At 47.1% G+C, this 26987-nt stretch overlaps 1 protein-coding gene across 1 annotated transcript in view; it reads right to left on the bottom strand.

Moving 5' to 3' along the window:
- The window catches only part of fan1 (FANCD2 and FANCI associated nuclease 1), a 37993-nt gene extending 12327 nt beyond the window's left edge, over positions 1-25666 (bottom strand). Inside the window, exons 1-10 of the mRNA XM_063071089.1 lie at positions 25082-25666; positions 19530-19670; positions 18996-19185; positions 14029-14262; positions 12641-12772; positions 11584-11692; positions 5064-5183; positions 4302-4466; positions 2218-2353; positions 2030-2133 (exon numbers count right to left, since the gene is read on the bottom strand). Of these exons, the coding sequence (XP_062927159.1) occupies positions 2030-2133; positions 2218-2353; positions 4302-4466; positions 5064-5183; positions 11584-11692; positions 12641-12772; positions 14029-14262; positions 18996-19185; positions 19530-19670; positions 25082-25655 (1905 nt within the window). The 5' untranslated portion in view covers positions 25656-25666. The remainder of the gene's footprint in view (positions 1-2029; positions 2134-2217; positions 2354-4301; positions 4467-5063; positions 5184-11583; positions 11693-12640; positions 12773-14028; positions 14263-18995; positions 19186-19529; positions 19671-25081) is intronic.
- Positions 25667-26987: the final 1321 nt, after the last annotated feature.

Genomic DNA, 26987 nt, shown 5'->3' with positions numbered 1-26987 from the left:
CTCCTTCGGTCCGAGTAACCCCCCCCCCCCCACCTTCCCTCCTTCAGTCCGAGTAACCCCCCCCCCCACCTTCCCCTTCGGTCCGAGTAACCCCCCCCACCTCCCCTCCTTCGGTCCGAGTAACCCCCCCCCCACCTTCCCCTTCGGTCCGAGTAACCCCCCCCACCTCCCCTCCTTCGGTCCGAGTAACCCCCCCACCTTCCCCTTCGTTCCGAGTAACCCCCCCCAACCTTCTCCTTCGGTCTAACACCCTCCCCCCCACCTTCCCCTTCGATCTAACACACCCCCACCTTCTCCTTCGGTCCAAGTAACCCCCCACATCTTCCCCTTCGGTCCAAGTAACCCCCCCCCACCTTCCCCTTCGGTCTAACACCCCAACCTCCACCTTCTCCTTCGGTCCGAGTAACCCCCCCCCCCATCTTCCTCTTCAGTCCGAGTAACTCCCCCCCACCTCCCCCTTCGGTCTAACACCCCAACCTCCACCTTCTCCTTCGGTCCGAGTAACCCCCCCCCCACCTTCCCTCCTTCGGTCCGAGTAACCCCCCCCACAACTTCCCCTTCGGTCCGAGTACCCACCCCCCACCTTCCCCTTCGGTCCGAGTAACCCCCCCCCACCTCCCCTCCTTCGGTCCGAGTAACCCCCCACCTTCCCCTTTGTTCCGAGTAACCCCCCCCCCAACCTTCTCCTTCGGTCTAACACCCCCCCCACCTTCCCCTTCGGTCTAACACCCCCCCCACCTTCTCCTTCGGTCCAAGTAACCCCCCCAACCTTCCCCTTCGGTCTAACACCCCAACCCCCACCTTCTCCTTCGGTCCGAGTACCCCCCCCACCTTCCCCTTCGGTCTAACACCCCAACCCCCACCTTCTCCTTCGGTCCGAGTAACCCCCCCCCCACCTTCCCCTTCGGTCTAACACCCCCCCACCTTCCCCTTCGGTCTAACACCCCCCCACCTTCCCCTTCGGTCTAACACCCCAACCCCCACCTTCTCCTTCGGTCCGAGTAACCCCCCCACCTTCCCCTTCGGTCTAACACCCCCCCCACCTTCTCCTTCGGTCCGAGTAACCCCCCCCACCTCCCCTCCTTCGGTCCGAGTAACCACCCCCCCACCTCCCCTCCTTCGGTCCGAGTAACCACCCCCCCACCTCCCCTCCTTCGGTCCGAGTAACCCCCCCCCCACCTCCCCTCCTTCGGTCCGAGTAACCCCCCCCCCCACCTTCCCTCCTTCGGTCCGAGTAACCCCCCCCCACCTCCCCTCCTTCGGTCCGAGTAACCCCCCCCCACCTTCTCCCCTTCGGTCCGAGTAACCCCCCCCCACCTTCTCTTTCGGTCTAACACCACCCCCCCCACCACCCTCTCCTTCGTTCCAAGTAACCACCTCCCCCCCCACCCTCTCCTTCCACTAAACCAATTTTGTATCCAACTGGCTGCTTCACCCTGACTCCATGTGATCTCACCTTCTGGAATAGCCTCCCAAAGGAAATTGGCAAAAGCCTTGCTAAAGTCCATGCAGACAATATCTTCTGCCCTTCTCTCATCACTCTTCCTCAGTACCACTTCAGAAAACAGTCCAATTTGTGATAACCATATTTTCCGCATTCAAGGCATTTGCTGCTCTTTATTAGTCTTTTTGCTCTCCTAATGCTGGTAGACCCTGTCCCTCAGAATTCTTTCCGTAACTTTCTCACCACTGATGTTCTGCAGTTCCCAGCTTGTCCTTTAGCCATGTCCTGGGTTTTCTCATACCTCACCTGTGGCTAAAGATTATGGAAATTAAGACTCTTTCAATTTCTCCCCAAGCTTCCCACAATCTCTTTTACCCTATTGGCCAAAGCTACAGTTTTTGCCCCTGTTTTCTACTCCAAGCGTACTCCTATCTCTTGTACTCAAGGGATTTGCTTGATCCCAGTTGTTTACACCTGACACACAGGCTCAGTTTGAACGAATTACCCTATTCCTTTCCCTGCTACACCAACTTCACACACAAATATGCAATGTCCGGCCCAAAATAACACACTTCAGCCAAGTACCTGGAACGGACTTCGGAAAACATCAGGGATTCCAGGCAGAAAGATGATTTCCCAGAAGAGAAGTCCAAATAGGGTTAAAAATGTAGCTCCTTCACCATGGATCCCTGTACAAACAGAGCGACAAATCACTGTGGACCATGTAGACATTTCACTAACAATAAAAGCTAACAGGTTTCTGTGGACATTACCCTGATCAAAGCCCTGCTGTCGGTAGTAGGCCAGTGAGACTGCCTCCACAGAACAGATGACTGTGGAATCAGCTTGCTCCTCCAGCAGAAACATGGCATTACCCATCCCTGGGCAAGTCCGGCCCTTTATCGTCACCTGAAAAGAGTAGAACAGTAAAATTCAGCACTGCCTCAGACTGCACTGACAGAGTCCAGGAAATCTCCACAACACATAGGAGCAGTATTAGGCCATTCGGCTCATTGAGTCTACTCCACCAATCCAGCATGGCTGATTTATTGTCCCTCTCAACCCCATTCTCCTGTCTTCTCCCTGTAATCTTTGACACCCTGACTATTCAAGACCCTATCAACCTCCACTTTAAATATATCCAATGACTTGATCTCCTCAGCTGTCTGTGGAAATGGATTGCACAGTTTCAACACATTGTGACTGAAGAAATTTCTAATCTCTTCTAAATGGATATCCCTCTATTCTGAGGTTGTGCCCTCTGGTCCTAAACTCCCCCACTATAGGAAACATCCTCTCCATATCCACTCTAACTTGGCCTTTCAATATCTGATAGATTTCAATGAGATCCCTCTCCCCATTCTTCTAAACTCCACTGAGCCCAGAGCCAAATGCTCCTCACGTGTCAAACTTTTCATTCTTGGGATCAATTATCATGAACTTCCTTTGGACCCTCTCCGATGCCAAAAAATCTTCTCTTAGATAAGGAGGCCAAAACTGCTCACAATACTCCAATTGTAGCCTGCCTAATACTTTATAAAGCCTCAGCATTACACCCTTGCTTTTGTATTCTAGTCTTCTCAAAGTGAATGGCAATCCTGCATTTGCCTTCCTTACCACCAGCTCAACATGCAAGTTAACCTTTAGGAAATCCTGTACAAGGACTCTTTGCACCTCTGATTTTTTAAAAACAGTCCACGGCTTTATTTCTTCTGCCAAAGTACATGACCATACATTTCCCTATACTATATTTCATCTGCTACCTCTTTACGTACTCTCCCAAACTATCCTGCTGTATGCTAGGATATAATGTTGAGGCTTTATAAAGCATTGGTGAGGCTCACTTGGAGTATTGTGAGCAGTTTTGAGAGCCTTTTTCAAAGAAAGGAAGGGTGAGGGTGCACAGAAGGTTTACAAGAATAACTGCAGGGATGAAAGGATGATCATATGAGGGACATTTGATGGCTCTGGGCCTGTACTCGGCAGATTTCAGAGGAATGAAGGGGGAGTCTCATTGGAACATTTGAATGTTCAAAGACCGAGATGGAGTGGGTATGTAGAGGATGTTTCCTGTAGTAGGGGAGTCTAGGACCAAAGGGCATGGCCTCAGAATAGAGGGGTCCATTTAGAATGGAGATGAGGTGGAATTTCTTTTACCAGAGGGTGGATCTGTGGAATTCGTTGCCACGGGCAGCTATGGGACCAAGTCATATTTAAGACAGAGGTTGAAAGGTTCTTAATTAGTCAAGGCATGAAAGGTTACAGGGAGAAACCAGGAATGGATCAGCAATGAAGAAATGGCAGAGAAGACTCGATGGGCCAAATGGCCTAATTCAGCTCCTATCTTTTATGGTCTGTCAGACACCTCACTTCCTCAACACTACTTGTCCCTCCACCTATCTTTATATCATCCAAAGCCACCAATTAGCAGCGGACCAATTGATTCAAAGATAGAGATAGAGAGAGAGCTTTGCACACATCAGGGAGAAGAGTTTAAAAAAAAGGAATGTTTCATAGGGATCGGCACATCAGCGGTGGACCAGTCAATTCACGATTCATTTGCAGGAGCAAATAAAAGTAAAGCTGGGTCAAAGCAGAGCAGCCATTGTGTGACGGGACTCATGTCGGAGAGGGAACTTCCGCTTCGGCAAGGAAGGTTTTTGTAGTTGTTGAATCAATAGTTGTTGAATCAAAAGTCATTAAATCACCAATAATGTTAAATGGAAGGAATGTATCACTGTGTCACTTCCACTGACCCATTCTGGGAATGGCACTTTAAGGATTTAAAGGAATTGGAGAGATTGTGACAGAGTACTGCTTGGTCAGATGTTCCAGCTCCTGCTCTCACACTACTCACATGCGGCACTTGTTCCATATCTATCACAGGCAAGTCCTGAAGAAGGTGGTGCCATTTTCTGCAGCCTGGAGAGTCACGTATCCGCAGCACTCGCTGCTGCAGAGCCAGCCGATGTCCTGTGTGTACATATGCATCAGCCAGACCTTCGCGCAGGCAACGGATTGCCTGCAGCCAAATCACAAATAACTCACTTCCAAAGAACAATGCAGCGAAACGCTGGGTGAACAGAGCCTCAGTCAGCTCCCATCACAGCCATCCTCTACCCAGAGAGAGGCAGATCTTCCCACTTCCCCCTATCCAGTGACAGGTGTTACCTGGTCAGTCTGTTTGAGGTGTTGCAGATCTTCCCACCTCCCCCTATCCAGTGACAGGTGTTACCTGGTCAGTCTGTTTGAGGTGCTGCAGATCTTCCCACCTCCCCCTATCCAGTGACAGGTGTTACCTGGTCAGTCTGTTTGAGGTGTTGCAGATCTTCCCACTTCCCCCTATCCAGTGACAGGTGTTACCTGGTCAGTCTGTTTGAGGTGCTGCAGATCTTCCCACTTCCCCCTATCCAGTGACAGGTGTTACCTGGTCAGTCTGTTTGAGGTGTTGCAGATCTTCCCACCTCCCCCTATCCAGTGACAGGTGTTACCTGGTCAGTCTGTTTGAGGTGTTGCAGATCTTCCCACCTCCCCCTATCCGGTGACAGGTATTACCTGGTCAGTCTGTTTGAGGTGTTGCAGATCTTCCCACTTCCCCCTATCCAGTGACAGGTGTTACCTGGTCAGTCTGTTTGAGGTGCTGCAGCAGATTCACAGTCAGTCGATCCCACCAGCAGCCACGACTCTCCGGACAGAAGATGTCCTGGTCCAGAAGGCTCTTCAATTCCTCCACTGCCTCCTGACAAAAGCATTCACAGAGAGCTTTTAACTGGGATGTCCTAGCTCCAGTAGCTCAACTGCACTCAGGTCTACAGAGAGTTGCACAGCACAGAAATTGGCCGTTCAGTCCATCACATCCATGATGAACTTTATGTTCATTTAATAGCCCCACCATGAAAAAAAAAGGTTCTATTACCCTAGCTACATCTCCTGCACACAAGAGGGACACAGTAGTGCAGTGGTTATCACAACGCTTTACAGTACAGATGACATGGGTTCAATTCCCACTGCTGTCTGTAAGGAGTTTGTACATTCTCCCCATTAAATGTGTGAGCTTCCTCTAGGTGCTGTGGTTTCCTCCCACAGTCCAAATACATACTAGTGCTAGATCAATTGGTCATTGTAAATTGTCCCATGATTAGCTCAGATTAAATCAGGGGACTGCTGGGCTGCATGGCTCAAAGGGCCAGAAGGGCATATTCCGCACTGTATCTCCATAAACAAACTGCTGGAGGAGTCAGGCAGCATACATGGAAATAGTTAAACAATTGATGTTTCGGGCTGAGACTCTTCATCAGGACTGGAAGGAAGGGGGATGATAACCAAAATAAGGTGGGAGGAGGAGAAGGAGCACTAGCTAGAAGGTGATTGGTGAAGCCAGGTGGATGGGGGAAGGAGAATGAAGTGAGAGGCTAGAAGGTGATAGGAGGAAAAGGTAAGGGTTGAAGAAGGAATCTCATAGGAGAGGAAAGTGAACTAGGACAGGAAAGTGAACTAGGAGGGAGAAAGGGAAGGAAGAGGGTTGGAGGCTACCTAGACGAACTACAAGGTGTTCCTCCTCCAACCTGAGACTGGCCTCATCATGGCAAAAGAGGAGGCCATGAACGGGAATGGGATAGGACTTAAAATGGTTGGCCACAAGGAAATCTTGCTTTTTGCTGATGGAGCAAAGGTGCTTGACGAGGTGTACCCAAGTCTATGTCAAGTTTCACCGGTGTAGGGGAGACTGCATCAGGAGCACCGGATACAATAGACAACCCTGACAGATTCATGGATGAACTATTGCCTCAACTGGAAGGACTGCTTGGGGCCCTGAATAGAGGTGAGGAAGGTGAATAGCCAGGTACAGCACCTAGGCTGCCTGCAGGGATAACTGCCAGGAAGCAGATTAGTGGGGAAGGACAAATGGACAAGAAAATCACAGCGGGTGTGAGCCCTGTGGAAAGAGGAGATTTTGGGGGGAATGGGGCAGTTGTGGGGTCCCTTTGGAAATGGCAGAAGTTGCAGAAAATGACTGCTGGAAGCAGAGACTCATGGCTGAAGGTAAGAGGAATTCTATTCCTGTTAGTGTGCGGAAAGATGCGGTGAGGGCGGATGTCCAGTAAATGGAGGTAGCATCGATGGTGGAGGAAGGAAACCCTTGTCCTTTATCTCAATGTCTTGGAAAGGAAAGCCCCATCCTGGGAATAGATGTGGCAGACCCAAAAGAATTGAGAAAAGGGAATAGCGTTTTTACAGGTGAAAGATAGGAAGGGGTATAGTCAAGATAGTGTGGGATTCGGTTTTATAAAAGCTGTTGGTTGACAACTTGCCTCCAGAGATTGAGAAAGTAGAGAGAGGCATCAGAAATGGACCAAGTGAATTTAAGCACAGGGTGGAAGCTGGAGGCAAAGTTGATGAAACTGATGAACTCAGCACGGATGAATAAAGCAGCACCAATGCAGCGCAGAAAGAGTTGGGGAGCTTTACCAGCGAAGGCATGGAACATGAACTCTTCCATGTAGCCAATGAAAAGGCGGGCGTAGCTTGGCCCGTGACTACCCCTTGAGTTTGGAGGAAGTGGGAGAAGCCAAAAGAGAAATTGTTGAGTTTCCTGGCCAGTTCCCCTCCTCCGTCTGGCAGAACTGGTCTTCACACTCAACAATATGGGGACTACTGAGTCAAGTACCTTGGCTCCTTGTACAGGATTTTTTCAGAGGCCAACCATTTTAACTCCTATCCCCATTCCCGTGATGACACTTCAGTCCACGGCCTCCTCTTCTGCCGCAATGAGACCACTCTCGTGCATACCTCATATTCTGTCTAGTTAGCTTCCAACCGGATAGCATGAACACTGATTCTTCAGTAATTTCTCCCCTCCCTCTTCAATTCTCAACTCTGCCCCCTCTCTTAGTTCTTCTCTTCTCAGCTACCCATAAACTCCCCTTGGGTCCCCTCCTCCTTCACTTTCTCCCATAATTCACTCTCCTCTTCGACCAGATTCTTCCTTCTTCTGCCCTTTACCTTTTCCACCTATCACTTCCTCCACCTTCCCCCACCCACTTGGCTTTACCAATCATCTTCTACCTATCCTCCACCTTCATATTCTGGCATCTTCCCCCTTCCTTTCCAGTCCCAATGTGTATTGCCCGTTTATTCTCCTCCATAGATGTTGCCAGACCTGATGAGGGAGTGAGTGAGTGAGAGTGTGAGTGTGAGTGTGAGTGTGTGTGTCTGTCTTTGAATTTCCAACATCTACAGAATCCCGTGTCTATACCCCTTACAGTTTTATCTACCTCTATCATGTCACTCAGCCTCCTTTCTCCAGGGAAAACCCACTCAGCCTATCCAATCTCTCCCCAAGCTAGTTTTCCTATCTAAGATATCCAGTCTTTTGCGAGCATCAAAATAGTCTATTCTATTTCCCCTCATAGGGCAAAACACTATCCCACGATGCACCCTGGTCCCTCAATCCTCCTCAAGAGAAACCTGAGCCTCTCCTGTACAAAACTCAAACAAATTAGTGAGACAGGGTTTCCCCTGCACCTCGATCCTGTTTGGCAGTGATATTTCAACAGCCCTCCTTGTCTTTTTGAGCATTTCCCTACCCTTCTATATTCCTGACAGGCCTCTCCATCTGGCATAATTCCCTCTATCTGCCATAATGTTCTCTTTATTCAATCCTTGATATCTGGGGGTCCCTGCACGTTACCCTTGGCTTTCACTCTTACAGGAATGTGGCCCAGAACTCCTGCTAGTTCTCCTTCGAATGTTTCCACATGCCTGCAGAATGCCTTGTAAGCTCCTTAATGCTATTTGCCTGTTTATGCCCATCTAATTCCCTTCTACTTTACTTTCCCCACATATTCCCTTGATCCCAGTTCTTTATTTCCAATTCCACCCCTCCCGATCAAACTTCAAAACTTGTTTGTTATACAAAACTCCCTAATCTTGCCTTCCACCCTCACTGAACACTGAACTCTTACTTTCTCTTCTTCTGAAACAAACATCCAACTTGTTCACTGCCATTTCACCATCCAGTACCTGCTCACACTCTACTTTCACTGGGTCCTCTTTTATACAACTGTAATCAGCTTTCCCCATTTAAACCGACAGAATCACAGTCACTGTGTCCAAAATGTTTCCCACTGACACTTCAATCATCTGAGACCTTTCATTTCCTCAGATTAGGTCACGTACAGCCCCATCGCTCAGCGAAATCTCTACATACATACAGTGCCTATAAGTAGTATTCACACCCCTCCCACCCTTGCAAGTTTTCATGCTTTATTGCTCTACAACATTGAATCACAGTGGATTTAATTTGGCTTTTTTGACACTGTTCAACAGAAAAGACTCTTTCATTTCAAAGTGAAAATAGATTTCTACAAATTGGTCTAAATATATTACAATTATTAAACACAAAATAATTGATTGCCTAATTACTCATCCCCCTCAAGTCAGCATTAGTAGATGCACCTTTGGCAGCAATCACAGCCTTGAGTCTGTATGGATAAGTCTCTATCAGCTTTGCACATTTGGATTCTGCAATCTTCCCCCATTCTTCTTTATAAAACTGCACAAACCCTGTCAGATTGCATGGGGATCGCGAATGAACAGCCCTTTTCAAGTCCAGCCATAAATTCTCAGTTGGATTGAGGTCTGGACTCTGACTTGGCCACTCCAGAACATTAACTTTGTTGTTTTTAAGCCATTCCTGTGTAACTTTGGCTTTATGGTTGGGTTCATTGACTTGCTGGAAAACAAATCTTCTCCAAAGTCTCAGTTCTCCTGCAAACTGCATCAGGTTTTCCTCCAAGATTTCTCTGTATTTTCTACATTCATTTTACTCTCTACCTTCCAGAGTCTGCTGCAGTGAAATGTCCCCTCAGCATGATGCAAGCACCACCATGCTTTACGGTAGGGATGGCGTGTTTCTGATGATGCGCGGTGTCTGGCTTACACCAAACACAGCATGTAGTCTGATGGCCCATAAGCTCTATATTTTTCCATTAGACCATAGAACTTCAGAGTCTCCCACATGCCTTCTGGTAACCTCTAGTCAAGATTTCATGGGAGTTTTTTTTCTCTCCCAACAGTACCTTTCTCTTTGCCACTCTTCTGTAAAGCTGTGACTGGTGAAGCACCCGGGCAACAGTCGTATGCACAGTCTCTCCCATCACAGCCACTGAGGCTTATAACTCCTCCAGAGTTGTCCTAAGTCTCTTGGTCGCCCCCTTCACTGTCCCCTTCTTGAAAGGTCACTCAGTTTTTGAGGATGTCCTGCTCTAGGCAGATTTACAGCTGTGCCATATTCTTTCCATTTCTTGATGATTGACTTAACTATACTCCAAGGGATATTCAGTGACTTGAAAATTTTCTTGTATCCATCTCCTGACTTGTGCTTTTCAATAATCTTTTTGTGGAGTTGCTTGGAGTGTTCTTTTGTTTTCATGGTGTAGTTTTTGCCAGGACACTGACTCACCAGCAGTTGGATCTTCCAGATACGGGGGTATTTTTACTACAATCAATTGAAACAGCTTGACTGAACACAGGTGATCTCCATTTAACTAATCTTGTGACTTCTAAAACCAGTTGGCTGCACCAGTGATGGTTTGGTGTGTCATATTAAAGGGTGGGGGGGTGAATACTTCTGCATCAATTATTTTGTGTTTTATATTTGTAATTAATTTGGATCAGTTTGTAGAGATCTGTTTTCAGTTGGACTCGAAAGTCTTTTTCTGTTGATCAGCATTAAAAAAGCCAAATTAAATCTACTGTGATTCAATGTTGTAAAACAATAAAACATAAAAACTTCTAAGGGAAGGTGAGTACCTTCTTGAGACATATATAGTGCCTATAAAAACATTAGTGCATGTATTTAGTAAATTCTGCCCCACCTAAGCCCCTTGTACTAAGACAATTCCTGTCAATTTTGGGCAGAAAACATTTTCCACTCATACAATCCTATTGTTCGTATACTTTTCTGTGATTTCCTTACTGATCTGTTTTTTCCCATTTGCTAAGAGGCCTATAGTAGAAGGCACGATTCATAGTTGCCAAGCTCCTCATTAAAGCAGACCCTGGCGTGCCCCCTTTGATAAAATTAGAACTACCTGGGAGCATGATTTAAATATTTCTCTGTGCGATGAGGTTTGGGATTCAGTTCTTAAGTCAGTTAACTCAACCTCTTTATCTGCTCCCCACTGCCTTTTGCAGTTCAAGGTTGTACATAGGACTCATATGTCTAAAGTCAAATTATCGCGGTTCTATTCTGATATTAGTCCCTTTTGTGACAAGTGTATAGTGGGCGAGGCTTCTGTTATCCACATGTATTGGGCTTGTCCCAGTTTGGAGAAACTTTGGAGAAATGTCTTTTTAACCTTATCCCATATCCTTAATTGCCATTTAGAATCTAACCCATTGACTGCTCTTTTCTGGCATTTTGGGTGAAGTTGACATGCGTTTGAGACTGACTAAATGGCGAACGTTGTCTTTTGCCTCTCTTTTGGCTAGGTGTTTAGTCCTTAGGTGCAGAGATGTTGCCCCACTCACTCATGCTCAATGGCTTAGAGACATTATGTCCTGCTTAGACCTTGAAAAGATTCATTGTTCACTTCTCAGTTTGGAGATAAAATTCCATAAGGTGTGGGGACCTTTTCTTGATTATTTTCATAACTCCTCTTTAGATTAAAGGTTTATCTTCATTTTTCTTTCAGTGATTTAGTCCCTTACATCCAGCTTTCCTTTCTGGTTAACTTTTCTGGTTTCTTTTATGATGTGAAATATACTATAATTTAGGTAGTAGGCAATACACTTTTTATATTCACAGCTCTGTGGTGACAAAAGCTCTGATTTAACTTTTTTTTATATCATAATGGTTGGCTTGGAGTGCGCAATGGGAGGGTGGGGTGCTTACTAACTTTATATGACTTATTTTGGGTGCTTTTTCTTTACTTTCTTTACATCAGACATGTTGGTTTTGCACTGTATAAATCTCCATTTCGTTGGTGGTTTTTTTCTTGTTCTGCAGAAACTCATAAAAAAATTAATAAAAAAAAAAGCAGACCCATTGTAGCCCAACACTCACTTCCTGACTTCGTCCCAAGATCACCCCAGCCCCCAACAAACCCTGGGAGTTGATAGCATTGTATTTTTACTTTGTACATATCAAGCCGCTGTAGAATTTCAACCCCTCTGAAGCGAATTCTCGCGTAGACCCAGCCTGTAGTGAAACATCGCAGGAAGACCGGCAGCTCTCGACAGAATCTGAAATAAAGCAAACACGGTCATTGGGAAACGTCATTGCTCAGGTTTACTGAGAACGGGCAATTGCAACTCTGGGCTCAAAGCCACCTAACTGGCCCAGGACAGTCTCAATCCTGTCCCTGTTGTACCCAAACCTGCAGCACCACTGGAGACAAGCTCTCTGAGACAAACAACACCGGACTGGTGGAATGGTAACCAGGCAGCTTCAGCCCACAAACCCCATCCTATTCAGCACTTAGCCCAGACTACACAGCCACTGAAATACATCTAAACACTAATCACTCTTCAAAAACTACACCCTGACCCACCAATCCCTTCTTGCTTTCAGAGTTCATGCTCTCAAGCATCTGGCCCAGATGGTGTTCTTGGCCACGGCCTTAGATCCTGTGCCAATCAGCTGTTGGCAGTATTTGCAAATATTTGTAACCTCTCCTTGCTTAATTTGTGAATTTTCCTGCTTTAAGAGCACTGTCATCCTGGTACAAGATAACGTGCCTTAACGACCACTGCCCAGTGCTCAGGGCTTCAAGTCTGGTCATACCACACGTCAACTCAAGCCTTCCAGACAACCTCATCAATGTACTTTGTCTACCACTGAAACATGTCTATGGCAAACACCATCTCCCTGGCACTATACTCAGCTCTGAAGCACCTGCACAGTAACGACATCTACCTCTGACTACAGTTAATTGACTACAGCTCTGGCTTCAATACTATAATTTCAAGCAAATTTATCACCAAACTCTGGACCCTGGGAGTTGACATCTCTTTCTGCATCCTTGACTTTCTGACTAACAGATGGCAATCAGTAAAGACTGACAAATAGCCTTGCCATGATTATTATCACTGGTACCCCACAAGATTGTGTCCTCAAACCCTACTCTACTTCCAGTACACTCATGACTGTGCAGAGATACTGGGTGTGAGCGTGTTGAGCTCTTCCATTACCTGATGTCACTGCTCTTCTCCAAATCAGTCCATGTCTTTTTGGCAGCTTTATAAGTCTCCAGAGCCTCTCTCCAGGCCTTGTTGGCCATTGCTGTTCCCACCTCAGCCAGTGCATGACAGGCCACATCATACCTGCAATACAACATGTAATTTCTCAATGAACATTCAATACATGTCTGAGTCATAGCAATGTGCCATTCAGCTCATCATGTAGTACCGTCTGAAAAAGAGCTACCCCTCCCCTCTCCCCGCACTCAAAATAATTGCCCTCCCTTCTCCCTATACTCCATGATGCATTTTTAATGTTAAAAACTTCTCAAATATATTCAGCAACGTGCCTCTTCAGCCCTCTGTGAAGAAATTGCTCCCCACCTCAGTAGTAAATACCTCAGCCCATCCAATCTGTGCCACACTGCTGTTCTGCAATAATCTCACCTAGACCACAATCCTCCCGACCACGTCCTGATTAAAACCCGCATCTATCACTTCCAATGGCAGCTTGTTCCACACTCATACCTTCTGAGAAAAGTAATTCCCCTTCAGGTGACACAAATATTTCACCTTTCACCCTTAACCCATGTTCAAGTCTCACTCAACCTCAGTGGGAAAAAAAAAAATTTGCTTGTACTTACCCAATCTATATCCCTCATAATTTTGTATAGTTTCATCAATCTCCCATGCTCACAGGAATAAAGTCCTAATATTTTCAACCTTTCCCTACAACTTAGGTCCTCAAGTCCTGGAAACATCCTTGTAAATTTTCTCTGCACTCTTTCAGTCATATTGATACCTTTCCTTCAGGCAGGTGATTAACACTGCATATAATACTCCAAGTTAGGCCTCACCGATATCTTATGCAACTTCAACATAACATCCCATCTCCTGTACTCAACACATTCATGTATGAAGGGTAATGTTCCAGAAGCTTTTTGTATAACCAAATCTGTGACTCCATTTACAATGAATCACGGACCTGTATTCCTAGGTGCCTTTGTTCTACTCTACTCCTCAGTGCCCTACTGCTCACTGCACAGGTGCCACCCTGATTTGTCCTCCCAAAGTGCAACACCTTGCACTTGTCTGCATTAAATTCCATCTAGTCTGGATCCCAATGCAAGCTTTAATAGTCTTCCACTTGGTGTCATCCACACAACTTGCTTTCTTGCTTTCAGCTGCAAGAGTCACTTATCTACGAGAAAAAGTCAGTCTCAGCATAGCCACCATTTCTCTCCTGCTGCTGTCTACAAGAGGGCTTTTTCTGTTACTGATCGCAGTTCACAGTGAATTTACTATCAAAGTACATAGATGTTACCACCTAAAATACACTTTCTTGCCAGGAAACTCAATCAATCCATAACAGAATAAATTGGATTGGAGTGTGGCATTACCGGAGCAAATCCTCTCTGTGCTGAAAGATTCTCGCCTCCCTGCAGACAGTATAGCTGGGGAAGGTGACTCGTCCCATATTGACCATGAGGACTGTGGACAGTTGGTTCTGACCACCACAGGCTGCATCTTCATCATCTGTTGGCTCCGTCAGAGAGAAAAGTAGCAATAGCCGTGAAAACACAGCACGAGCAACCACAGTTACTCTCAAACACTGTCCGACCATCTCCTTCACCCTGTTAACACAAACCCCAGAAAAACACTCAGAAACACAAGAGATTCTGCAGAAGCTGAAAATCCTGAACCAGACACACAAAATGCTGGAGAACAGCATTATTACTGGATGCAAATATAGAACGGAATAACTGGTTGATGTTTCAGGCCAAGACCAAGTCCTGATCGACACACATAATGCTTATCAGCCAAGTGCCCATGTTAACCATTTCAAGCCACCAGATACGGGACTGTTCAATGTAATTTCCTGTAAACAAGTGTAAATGAGAACCTAATTCTGTTCCTCACGATTCAATACAGAATAAAAAATACAAAAGACAAAAAAAATTAAAAAACACAACACTATTTGAAATAGACTATATACAGAGATTGACTGCAAGCCCACAAGAGTGACTTTACAGAAGGTGACTGACTGGAAATTATAAAGTACAGATGATGGGGTGAGGGCGCTCCACTCCACAATGTCCCAGAACTGCTGACATGAGGAACTCTGCTCCCCGTCTAACCTGCATCATTTCCTGACACACAGGGGAACTCTGCTCCCCATGTAACCTGCATCGTTTCCTGACCCATGGGGGTCTCTGCTCCCCGTCTAACCTGCATCGTTTCCTGACCCATGGGGGAGCTCTCCATCCTGTCTAACCTGTATCGTTTCGACACACAGGGGAACACTGCTCCCTGTGTAACCTGCATCGTTTCCTGAAACCTGGGGGACTCTCCTCCCCGTCTAACCTGCATCATTTCGTGACCCATGGGGGAGCTCTGCTGCCTGTGTAAACTGCATCGTTTCCTGACACAAGGGGGAAAACTCCACCCAGTGTTACCTGAATCGTTTCCTGTCCCATGAGGAACTCTCCTCCATGTGTAACCTGCATCATTTCCTGACCAACTGGGGACTCTCCTCCCCGTGTAACCTACATCGTTTCCTGACCCATGGGGGAACTCTTCTCCCTGTGTAACCTGTATCATTTCCTGACTTATTGGGGTCTCCAATCCCATGTAACCTGATTCGTTTCCTGACCCATGTGGGAACTCTTCTCCCCGTCTAACCTGATTCGTTTCTTGACCCATGAGGGAATTCTCCTCCCCGTGTAACCTGATTCGTTTCTTGACCCATGAGGGAACTCTCCTCCCCGTGTAACCTGATTCATTTCTTGACCCATGAGGGAACTCTCCTCCCCGTGTAACCTGCATCGTTTCCTGACCCATGTGGGAACTCTCCTCCCTGGGTAATGTGCATCATAACCTAGGTAACGAACCAGGTCAGGTCACAGATCTCTCAGTGGGTGAGCATCTGGGAAACAGTGACCTCCGCTCCCTGGCCTTTAGCATTATCATGGAAAAGGATAGAATCAGAGAAGGCAGGAAAATTTTTAATTGGGAAGGGCAAATTATGAGGCTATAAGGCTAGAACTTGCGGGTGTGAATTGGGATGATATTTTTGCAGGGAAATGTACTATGGACATGTGGTCGATATTTAGAGATCTCTTGCGGGATGTTAGGGATAAATTGTCCCGGTGAAGAAGATAAAGAATGGTGGGGTGAAGGAACCATGGGTGACAAGTGAGGTGGAAAATCTAGTCAGGTGGAAGAAGGCAGCATACATGAGGTTTAGGAAGTAAGGATCAGATGGGTCTATTGAGGAATATAGGGAAGCAAGAAAGGAGCTTAAGAAGGGGCTGAGAAGAGCAAGAAGGGGGCATGAGAAGGCCTTGGCGGGCAGTGTAAAGGAAAACCCCAAGGCATTCTTCAATTATGTGAAGAACAAAAGGATGACAGGAGTGAAGGTAGGACCGATTAGAGATAAAGGTGGGAAGATGTGCCTGGAGGCTGTGGAAGTGAGCAAGATCCTCAATGAATACTTCTCTTTGGTATTCACCAATGAGAGGGAACTTGATGACGGTGAGGACAATATGACTGAGGTTGATGTTCTGGAGCACGTTGATATTAAGGGAGAGGAGGTGTTGGAGTTGTTAAAATACATTAGCACGGATAAGTCCCCGGGGCCTGATGGAATATTCCCCAGGCTGCTCCATGAGGCGAGAGAAGAGATTGCTGAGTTTCTGGCTAGGATCTTTATGTCCTCATTGTCCACGGGAATGGTACCGGAGGATTGGAGGGAGGCGAATGTTGTCCCCTTGTTCAAAAAAGGTAGTAGGGATAGTCCGGGTAATTATAGACCAGTGAGCCTTATGTCTGTGGTGGGAAAGCTGTTGGAAAAGATTCTTAGGGATAGGATGTATGGGCATTTAGAGAATCATGTTTTGATTAGGGACAGTCAGCATGGCTTTGTGAAGGGCAGATCGTGTCTAACAAGCCTGATAAGAGTTCTTTGAGGAGGTGACCAATGAGGGTAGTGCAGTGGATGTGATCTACATGGATTTTAGTAAGGCATCTGACAAGGTTCCACACGGTAGGCTTATTCAGAAAGTTAGAAGGCATGGGATCCAGGGAAGTTTGGCCAGGTGGATTCAGAATTGGTTTGCCTGCAGAAGGCAGAGGGTGGTGGTGGAGGGAGTACATTCAGATTGGAGGATTGTGACTAGTGGTGTCCCACAAGGATCGGTTCTGGGACCTCTACTTTTCGTGATTTTTATTAACAACCTGGATGTGGGGGTAGAAGGGTGGGTTGGCAAGTTTGCAGACAACACAAAGGTTGGTGGTGTTGTAGATAGTGTAGAGGATTGTAGAAGATTGCAGAGAGACATTGATAGGATGCAGAAGTGGGCTGAGATGTGGCAGATGGAGTTCAACCCAGAGAAGTGTGAGGTGGTACACTTTGGAAGGACAAACTCCAAGGCAGAGTACAAAGTAAATGGCAAGATACTTGGTGGTGTGGAGGAGCAGAGGGATCTCGGGGTACATGTCCACAGATCCCTGAAAGTTGCCTCACAGGTGGATAGGGTAGTTAAGAAAGCTTATGGGGTGTTAGCTTTCATAAGTCAAGGGATAGAGTTTAAGAGGCGCGATGTAATGTTGCAGCTCTATAAAACTCTGGTTAGGCCACACTTGGAGTACTGTGTCCAGTTCTGGTCACCTCACTATAGGAAGGATGTGGAAGCATTGAAAAGGGTACAGAGGAGATTTACCAGGATGCTGCCTGGTTTAGAGAGTATGCATTATGATCAGAGATTAAGGGAGCTAGGGCTTTACTCTTTGGAGAGAAGGAGGATGAGAGGAGACATGATAGAGGTATACAAGATAATAAGAGGAATAGATAGAGTGGATAGCCAGCGCCTCTTCCCCAGGGCACCACTGCTCAATACAAGGGGACATGGCTTTAAGGTAAGGGCTGGGAAGTTCAAAGGGGATATTAGGGGAAGGTTTTTTACTCAGAGAGTGGATGGTGTGTGGAATGCACTGCTTGAGTCAGTGGTGGAGGCAGATACACGAGTGAAGTTTAAGAGACTACTAGACAAGGTATATGGAGGAATTTAAGATGGGGGGGTTATATGGGAGGCAGGGTTTGAGGGTCGGCACAACATTGCGGGCCGAAGGGCCTGTAATGTGCTGTACTACTCTATGTTCACTGACCCATGTTGGAACTCTGCTCCCCATGTAACCTGCATAGCTTCCTGACGCATGGGGGGACTCTGCTCCCTGTGTATCCTGCATCGTTTCCTCACCCATGGGTGGGGGGGGGAGAATCTGCTCCCCGTGTTAACTGCGTCGTTTCCTGTCCCATGAGGAATTCTCCTCCCCGTCTAACCTGCAACGTTTGCTCACCCATGTGGGTCTCTCCTCCCTGTATAACCTGCATCTTTTCCTGACCCACAGGGGATTCTCCTCCCTGAGGAACCTGCATCGTTTCCTGACCCATGGGGGATTCTCCTCCTTGAGGAACCTGCATCGTTTCCGGACCCATGGGGGTCTCTGCACCCTGTGTAACCTGCATCGTTTCCTGACCCATGGGGGACTCTCCTCCCTGTGTAACCTGCATCGTTTCCTGACCCATGGGGGTCTCTGCTCCCTGTGTAACCTGCATCGTTTCCTGACCCATGGGGGACTCTGCACCCATTGTAACCTGCATCGTTTCCTGACCCATGGGGGTCTCTGCACCCATTGTAACCTGCATCGTTTCCTGACCCATGGGGGTCTCTGCACCCATTGTAACCTGCATCGTTTCCTGACCCATGGGGGTCTCTGCACCCATTGTAACCTGCATCGTTTCCTGACCCATGGGGGTCTCTGCTCCCTGTATAACCTGCATCGTTTCCTGACCCATGAGGGACTCTGCACCCATTGTAACCTGCATCGTTTCCTGACCTATGGGGGGCTCTGCTCCCTGTATAACCTGCATCGTTTCCTGACCCATGGGGGTCTCTGCACCCATTGTAACCTGCATCGTTTCCTGACCCATGGGGGACTCTGCACCCTGTGTAACCTGCATCGTCTTCTGCTCTGGCCCCCACCTTAAAGCCTGAGACTCTTCTGACAGAGTTTTGCTGCTGTGTGTACTGTCTGATCATTGCCGGCAACAGTTTCACACACTCAGTACTGCCCGACTGAGTCAGGTGTCAGAGTTATGTCGCCCACAAAAGGGAAATGCTAGAACTTCAGACTTTCATCCCCTGGCCAGCATGAGCATGCTGAGCACCAGTACATTCATTTATTCGACACACACCAATATCTCATGCCTAGGAATTCTGCACAACCATCACAAATCTTGGGAGCAGGAATTCTGCCTTTTCCACATCCCACCCCCTCCTTGTGAGATAGCTGAGTATCAGAGAACCTGCTCAGGATGGAAGGGCCAAGGGTCTGGCTCAGGCTGAAGATCGACTGTTGCTTGGCCAGTTGTAGCAATGACCTGAGGACCTCCGACTTCTGAGTCTGCGTTGGTAAATGGAAGTGCTTAGCCAACAGTTTGAGCTCAGGGGCTGAGAGCAGGCTCAGGGCGTCACAGACATTGTTCAGGTCAGCATCTGGGGGTGGGAAGGGACATTGTTAGAGACAACTCTTGATAGCTGATGTGTTCCGACACTCCCCAGTGACTGGTTTACATTCCAAATGAGCAATTCAAGACCTTTTAAGTGAGGTGGGCCAGAAAGCAAGCACTTCAAACAGACAAATTCACCAAGCAACTGTAGAGATGATGGGGGCAGCTGGAGTGGGTAGATTGAAGAGTGCCACAGCAGGTGAAGGAAGTCAGATGAGGACATTCCCCTTCTCAAAAGCACTATGAAGTAAGCCAGAGAGGGCCAGCTCATTGATGACAGGAACTTCCTGATTAATAAAGGCTTCCCCATCTTGAGGTGGCTATACCTACCCGTCTGAACCAAGCCAGCGAGGGCCAGTTCGTTGATGATAGGCACCAGATCCAGGCCAATCTCAACATATTCCAGTCGTTTCACCCTCAGCCAATTCAGCTTCCGTTGGAAAAGCCTCACATAGAGTTTCTGGGCAGCACCTGAGGACAAAGGAGAATACAGTGACTTTAACAAGAGCAGCAGACCCAGTCAAGATTTACATTAAATCCTGAGTACAAGGACACGGCAGAGAAACTAAGCAAATACACTGTGTGCGTCTGTTTTCATGGAGAAGGCAAAAACTCCAAGAAATATCCACAACCCAAGGAATCAGTGCAAATAAAGAAATAAAAGTAATAGGATTAGTGAAGATAAAACTATTTGCAAGTTAATGAGCATGAGAACTAACAAATCACAAGGGCCTGATTATCTTTTCAAAGCTGTGGCTGCAGAGACAGTGGACGCTCTAGTTATCCAAAGATTCAGCAATGGTTCCTGCAGGTTGGAGGGTAGCAAAGGTGACCTTTTGAAAAAGGAAGAAAATAGGAAACCATTGGCCTATTAGTCTGACATCAGAAGAGGAAAATGTTTAAATCTATAATGAAGGATATAGTACAACGAAACTCAGAAAAATAATTTGACCAAACAGCCAACATGGATTCAACAGTAGGAAATGAATTTGGAATTGTTTGAAGATGCAGCTAGTGGAGTAGGTGAGGGGGGCATCAGTGAATGGGAATTCACTTCAGTTGGAAAAACAGCAACACTGTAAAACTGGGAAATGATGTTGTTTAAGAGGCCTCATTGTCTTAACACAAGTCACTGAAAGCTAACAATTAGGTACACCAGCAAGCTAAGAAAGGCAAATGATATCTTGATCTTTACTGGGGTAAGTAATTATCTCCTACAATCACACAGAGTCTTGGTAGGATAACATCTAAACTACCAGTCAGTTTGAGACGTCTTACATTTGCCATAAAGGGAGTGGTGTAAAAATTCCCCAGCTGGGAAGGCAGAGTGACCATATAGCGAGTAGGCTGAGCCTGAAGAAATTGGAAATGTATACAACTCTGACATGGCACTCGCAGGCATGATGTCTTCCCTGGATCCCGGGGATATGTGAAAATAAGTGGAAGGCAATTTACAACTTAAATCAGGAAAAAGTTCTTCAAAGAGTGGCGAGTGTTTAGAATCCTCAAACTCTGTGGACTGTGGAGCCTCAGCTATGACTTGCATTTAAAACAGGTCAGTAGGTTTCCAGATGTGAAAGACATTGCTTTCGTAATGTGAACACAAAAGTGGTTCATTTTGGTAGGTCAAATATGATGGCAGAATATAGTATTAATGGTAAGACTCTTGGCAGTGTGGAGGATCAGAGGGATCTTGGGGTCCGAGTCCACAGGGCACTCAAAGCTGCTGCACAGGTTGACTGTGGTTGAGAAGGCATACTGTGCATTGGCTTTCATCAACCATGGGATTGAGTTTAGGAGCCAAGAGGTAATGTTACAGCTATATAGGACCCTGGTCAGACCCCACTTGGAGTACCGTGCTCATTGCCTCACTACAGGATGTGGAAACCATAGAAAGGGTGCAGAGGAGATTTACAAGAATGTTGCCTGGACTGGGGAGCATGCCTTATGAAAATAGTTTGAGTGAACTTGGTCTTTTCTCCTTGGAATGGCAGAGGATTGTGTGGATAGTCAAAGGCTTTTTCCCAGGGCTGAAATGGCTAACACGAGAGGGCACAGTTTTAAGGTGCTTGGAAGTAGGTACCAAGATGTTAGGGGTAAGTTTTTTTTACTCAGAGAGTGGTGAGTGCGTGGAATGGGCTGCCAGCAACAGTGGTGGAGGCGAATACGATAGGGTCTTTTAAGAGACTCCTGGGCAGTTACTTAGAGCTTAGAAAAATAGAGGGCTAAGGGGAACCTGGGTAATTTATACTTTATACTTTTAATTTCTAAAGTAAGTACATGTTCGGCACAGCATAGTGGGCCAAAGGACCTGTATTGTGCTGAAGTTTTTCTATGTTCAATAATACAAGCAAACTGTGTTTGAGGAAGAGGGTGTGCCATGATCTTGCGTGTCCTACGAAGGGGTGCAGAGTACAAAGTCTAGCAGGAGTTTGTTCGTTCTCCCTATGACTGTGTGTTTCCTCTGGGTGCTCTGGTTTTCCCACAGTTCAAAGACACACCAGTAAATTGTCCTGTGATGAGGCTAGGGCTAGGCTCGGGTTAAATCAGTGGTTGCTGGGTGGTGCTGTAAGGAACTATTCTGCACTGTATCTTTAAGTAAATAAATGTGTAAGTGAGAAAACCCACACAATTCTGATGAAGGGTGTTCAGCATGAAGCATCAACAGTTTCTCTTCCCACAGATGCCCCCTATCTGCAATGTGTTTTCCAGCATTCTTCACTTTCACACAAAGCAGTAGTCTGACCATAACTAAAGGACAGTGCCCAGTTCTGGTCACAACACCTCAGGAAGAATGTGATTGTATTGCAGAGGGTGTAGAGGAGATTCACCAGGATGTATCCACACTGAGAAGGCAGTATATCTGCAGAAATTGCTTTTCTTGGAGTTGCAGAGGCTGTGCATACAGAACTGGGGAGCAGAGATGGTGAAAAAAAATGTTTATCAAGTGTTTACAATCAGAATGCAAAAGATCAAAGTTTAAGGAAATTTTGAGAGAATTTCAGAAATATTTTGTTTGAATTCAGAGGGAGATTGAATTCTGGAATTCTATGTTTGAGGGAGGGTGTGTGGGCAGGTGGCCAAGTGGTTAAGGCATTGAACTAGCTACCTGAAGGTCGTGAGTTCGAGCCCCAGCCAAGGGAACGTGTTGTGTCCTTGAGCAAGGCACTTAATCACACATTGCTCTGCGACGACACTGGTGCCAAGCTGTATGGGTCCTAATGCCCTTGCCTTGGACAACATTGGTGCCGTGGAGAGGGGAGACTTGCAGCATGGGCAACTGCCGGTCTTCCATACAGCCTTGCCCAGGCCTGCGCCCTGGAGAGTGAAGACTTTCCAGGAGTAGATCCATGGTCTCGCAAGACTAACGGATGCCTTTACTTTACTATGTTTGAGGGGGCTGGTGAAAGCACACACCTACACATTTTAGGAGTATCAGATGGGCAGAAAATGCCAAGTGATAGAGGCTAGAGACTATGTACAGTTGGCACACCATCAGCTTCCTGATTCCAGGATGCAGAGAATCAGTTAGACAGCACAGGCTCAGGCTCTTACCCCAAATCATCCATGCTGAACAAGATGACTCTATGCACTCGTGCTATTTACCTGCATTTCTCTCAGACCTTTTCTATCCACATATTTGTCCAAATGTCTTAAAGATTGTGATTGTACACACCTCTGCAAATTCCTCTGGTAGCCTGTTCCAACATACTCACCATCATTTAGGTGAAAAACTTGTCTCTCAGGTGCCCTTTATATCTTCCCTCTCTCACCTTAAATCTACGTCCTCTACTCTGAGCAGTTACCTTATCCTCGCCCCTCTCTACACATTTGAAGGGAAACTGCACCCAGCCTCTCAAGCCCTCCAGTCCCACTAACCCTTCCCAGCTTCCCAGTTGGGGGAGACTAGAAATGCATGCAATACAGTACGTTTATAACATGACTCCCATCACTGCACTGTGTTGAAGGCCAGGGTCAGCACCATTACCATTCTCAGGAACCTCCAGGTCTCTCTTTTCAACAACACTCCACTCTCCAGAGCTATACCATTTACTATGCAAAATCTTCCTTGCTTCAACTGATCAAAATGCAATACTTCACACTTACCAAGTTAAATTCCATCTTCCAGTTGTAACCTTAGATAACCTTCTTCACTGACTACTACCCCACCAAACTTACTAAACACATTGTTGCCCATATCATCACGAAGAAATGAAACGTTGCCCCAGCAGTGTCCCCTGGGGCACGGCACAGCACCACTGTCACACTCTGACTCCTTCACTCTCACCCTGCATCCCATGTGATCTAACTTTACAGCTACCATGTGGGACCTTGTCAAAAGTCTCGCTGAAGTACCTGTACGAATGGCGGGGTGGAGATACGTCTCTACCAAAGGAGATGTAAGGCACTCCTTCCCTCTGCTAGCCTGCAGGTCACCCTTGGGCAAGGTGTAATACCTGCTTAGCTCCCGATCAGGGTCACCTGAAGTCATGGGACCAGGTGATAGATGGCTGTATGAGCAGCTGGTGCATATCACAAGTCCTGGTTAAGTGACCATTGATTCCAAACAGATATCTGACAATGACTGGGGTCACCTGCCTTGAAAAGACACTGCCCAGAAGGCAGAAATGACAAACCACTTCTGTATAAAAATTACCAAGGAAAATCATGGTCATGGAAAGACCATGATCACCCATGACATAGACCACAGCACATAACGAACAGCGAAAATCTGTGTAAACAACATTTACCACCCATCAATCTTTTTTATGACACCTTTAAAATAATCAAGCTTGCGAGACATGACTTCTCATGCACAGAGCCTCACTGCCTATTCCTAACTCAGTCCTCGCCCTGTCAAACTGCTGGCAGCTCCAGTCCTCCGGTAATCTTCCCAACATGGACATTAAACTCTCAGCCTGATGGATTAGAATCTGGGCCGTGCCCACTCTGAGTGAGATTTGATAGTATCCAATGTCATGAAGGATGAACATAATAATCTTCTTTCTAACAGAGAGGATATTTAATAAAAAGTACTGTTTCATTTCGTTAATTGCTGGGATTCAAACTGCAAGTTGAACAGAATCAACAGGATGCAGAGCTAGGCTGAGAAGTGGCAGATAAGGTTCAGTCTGGAAGTGTGAAATGATTCATTCTGGAACGTCCAACTTAAAGACAACAGAGTTAATAGCAGGATTCTTGGCAGTGTGGAGGAATAGAGAGATCTTGGGATCCAGGTCTATAGACCCTTCAAATTTGTAGCACAAGGGAAGGCGTGGGATGTGTAGGCATTCACTGATCAGAGGATTGAGTTCAAGAGCTGCAGGTAAGGTTACAGCTCTACAAAGCTTTGGTTAGACCAAACTTGACTATTATGTTCAGTTCTGCTCGCCGCATTATAGGAAGGACAGAGAAGCTTTAGAAACAGTGTAAAGGAGATTGACCAGGATACCCCCTGGATTAGAGTACTGTATAGGGTGAACAAGGGAGGGCTTTAGAGTGAAGGAGAATGTACAAAACGTTAAGAGGCAAAGAGTAGGTATGTGGAACGTATTGCCAGGGGTGGTGGTAAATGCAGATATAATAGGGGATTTTAAGAGATACATAGATTAAAGAAAATTGAGTTATGTGAAAGGGAAGGGGTAAACTGATCTTGGAATAGGGCAAATGGTCGCAAGAACGGAAAGCCTGTACTGCACTGTAAAGGATAAGGTACAATTTGACAAAGATCTGAAATGAGAGCTCCGCCAAAGCCCCAATAACCTAAAGACCGCCTGCCGTTCTGTTTCACACTGGTCTTGATGAAGCCAAGAGCCCGGGCTCCCAGCAGGGCCCAGGTCACCTGGGACCCACTAGTCCCGAGTTCACAGTCGCCTCCATACCCGAGAGCCCCCGGAACATCCGGATCCAGTGTTTGTCCTCCTCGTTCAACAGTTCGGCGTCCGGGCTCAGCAGCACCGCGTCCAGCACCATCAGAAAGTTTGCCAGGTAGTAAGGCGGGGCGGCCGCATCCCGCCACTCGCCTCCGGCAGCGGTTGCCTCCCCGGTCGCGGGGGAAACGGAGGCTGCTGCCTCCAAGGTGGCGGGGGAAACGGAGGCCGTTGCCTCCCCGGTCGCGGGGGAAACAGAGGTTGCTGCCTCCCCGGTCGCGGGGGAAACAGAGGCCGCTGCCTCCCCGGTCGCGGGGGAAACAGAGGCCGCTGCCTCCCTGCTTGCAGCATCGGTTCCGTTACCGAGGGCTGCACCAACACCGGCCCCGGCATCCGCGCTATCGCCTCCGGCCTTTCTCTGTCGGTATCGCCGCGACAACTTGTTCAAGAGGCAGGACGGCGCCGCGACGTCATCTGTACCCGGTCGACCGGCTGCTAATTCCTTTCCGGCCCCGTCCGAGATGCGAGGCCTTCGGTCCCGCAGTGAAAGGCGACATCGCCGCTTCTTCGGTTCCGGAGGCGACATGTTATCGAGGCACCGCCTCCTTCCACGGACAAACTCGCTTCAACCACCAATCACAACTCTCCCCTGACAGACCAGCTCGCCCCATCCACCAATCACGTGTCGTCCAGCCACGGCATCCCGCCCTTTTCACCGACTCGCCGTTCAGAGCTCCCGCTCGGTAACCTAGCCCCGCCCCACCCACTGCTTAACCAATCACCGTTCGACATTCAGCCCCCCCACTCCTCCCGTGAAAGACTTCCGCACACGAGGTCACGGACTGGTCAAGCTACAACCCCAAGTCTCCCTAAATATATAGAAAAACTAACAGCACAAGATAGGCCCTTCGGCCCACAATGCTGTGCCGAACAGGTATTTACTCTAGCAATTACCTAGGGTTACCCATAGCCCTCTATTTTTCCAAGCTCCATGTACCTATCCAGGAGCCTCGGTATGTAGATGCTGTTCCTATAACCAGCCCAATTTTGGATCCAGGTTGCTAACTTTTCTTGGATTCCACGGATTCTAAGCTTTTCAAAAAACTTTCCATAAAACTTTCCATATCCGACCTTATCAACCCCGTCTCCCTGCCCCCGAGTGCCGGCGACGGTGCAGTGCTGCCCCCTAGTGTTCACTGGGCAGAAAACAAGCCATACATTGTCTTCCATTGCAGACTGCGGCAAAATTCAGGGACTCGTGGTCAAGTGTGACTTGTGCTGTGCATGAATTGTTAAGGATGACGTTATGGAGTACTTGCTAACACAGAACAAGGTAGGACAAAGTCAGCGTAGTTTCCTTAAGGGAAAATCTTACCTGAAGAAACTGCTGGAATTCTTTGAGATGACAAGTAGGATAGATAAAGGATGTTGTATATTTGGACTTTCAGAACGCCTTTGACAAGGTGCCACTGATGAGGTTACTTACCAAGTTAAGAGCCGATGGTATTACAGGAAAGTTATTGGCATGGTTAGAGTGTTTGCTGATTGGCAGGAGGCAGCAAGTGGGAATAAAAGGTTCCTTTTCTGGTTGGCTCCAGTGAATAGTGGTGTTCTGCAGGGGTCGGTATTGGGACTGCTTCTTTTTATGCTGTATATCAATGATTTAGATGATGAAAATTGTGGCATTATTGGCAAGTATGCAGATGATACAAAGATTGGTGGAGGGGCAGGTAGTGTTGAGCAAACAGGTAGGATGCAGAAGGACTTAGACAGATTAGGAAAATGGGTAAGAAAGTGGCAAATGAAATACAATGTTGGAAAATGCATGGTCACGCGCTGTGGTAGTAGAAATAAATGTGCAGACTATTTTCTAAACAGGGAGAAGATCCAAAATCTGAGATACAAAGGGACTTGGGAA

This window comes from Mobula hypostoma, chromosome 18 (assembly GCF_963921235.1).
Source record: "Mobula hypostoma chromosome 18, sMobHyp1.1, whole genome shotgun sequence".
Classification (NCBI taxonomy): domain Eukaryota; kingdom Metazoa; phylum Chordata; class Chondrichthyes; order Myliobatiformes; family Myliobatidae; genus Mobula; species Mobula hypostoma.
Note: the sequence above shows the minus strand (reverse complement) of the source record. Positions and strands in the feature narration are given on the sequence as shown.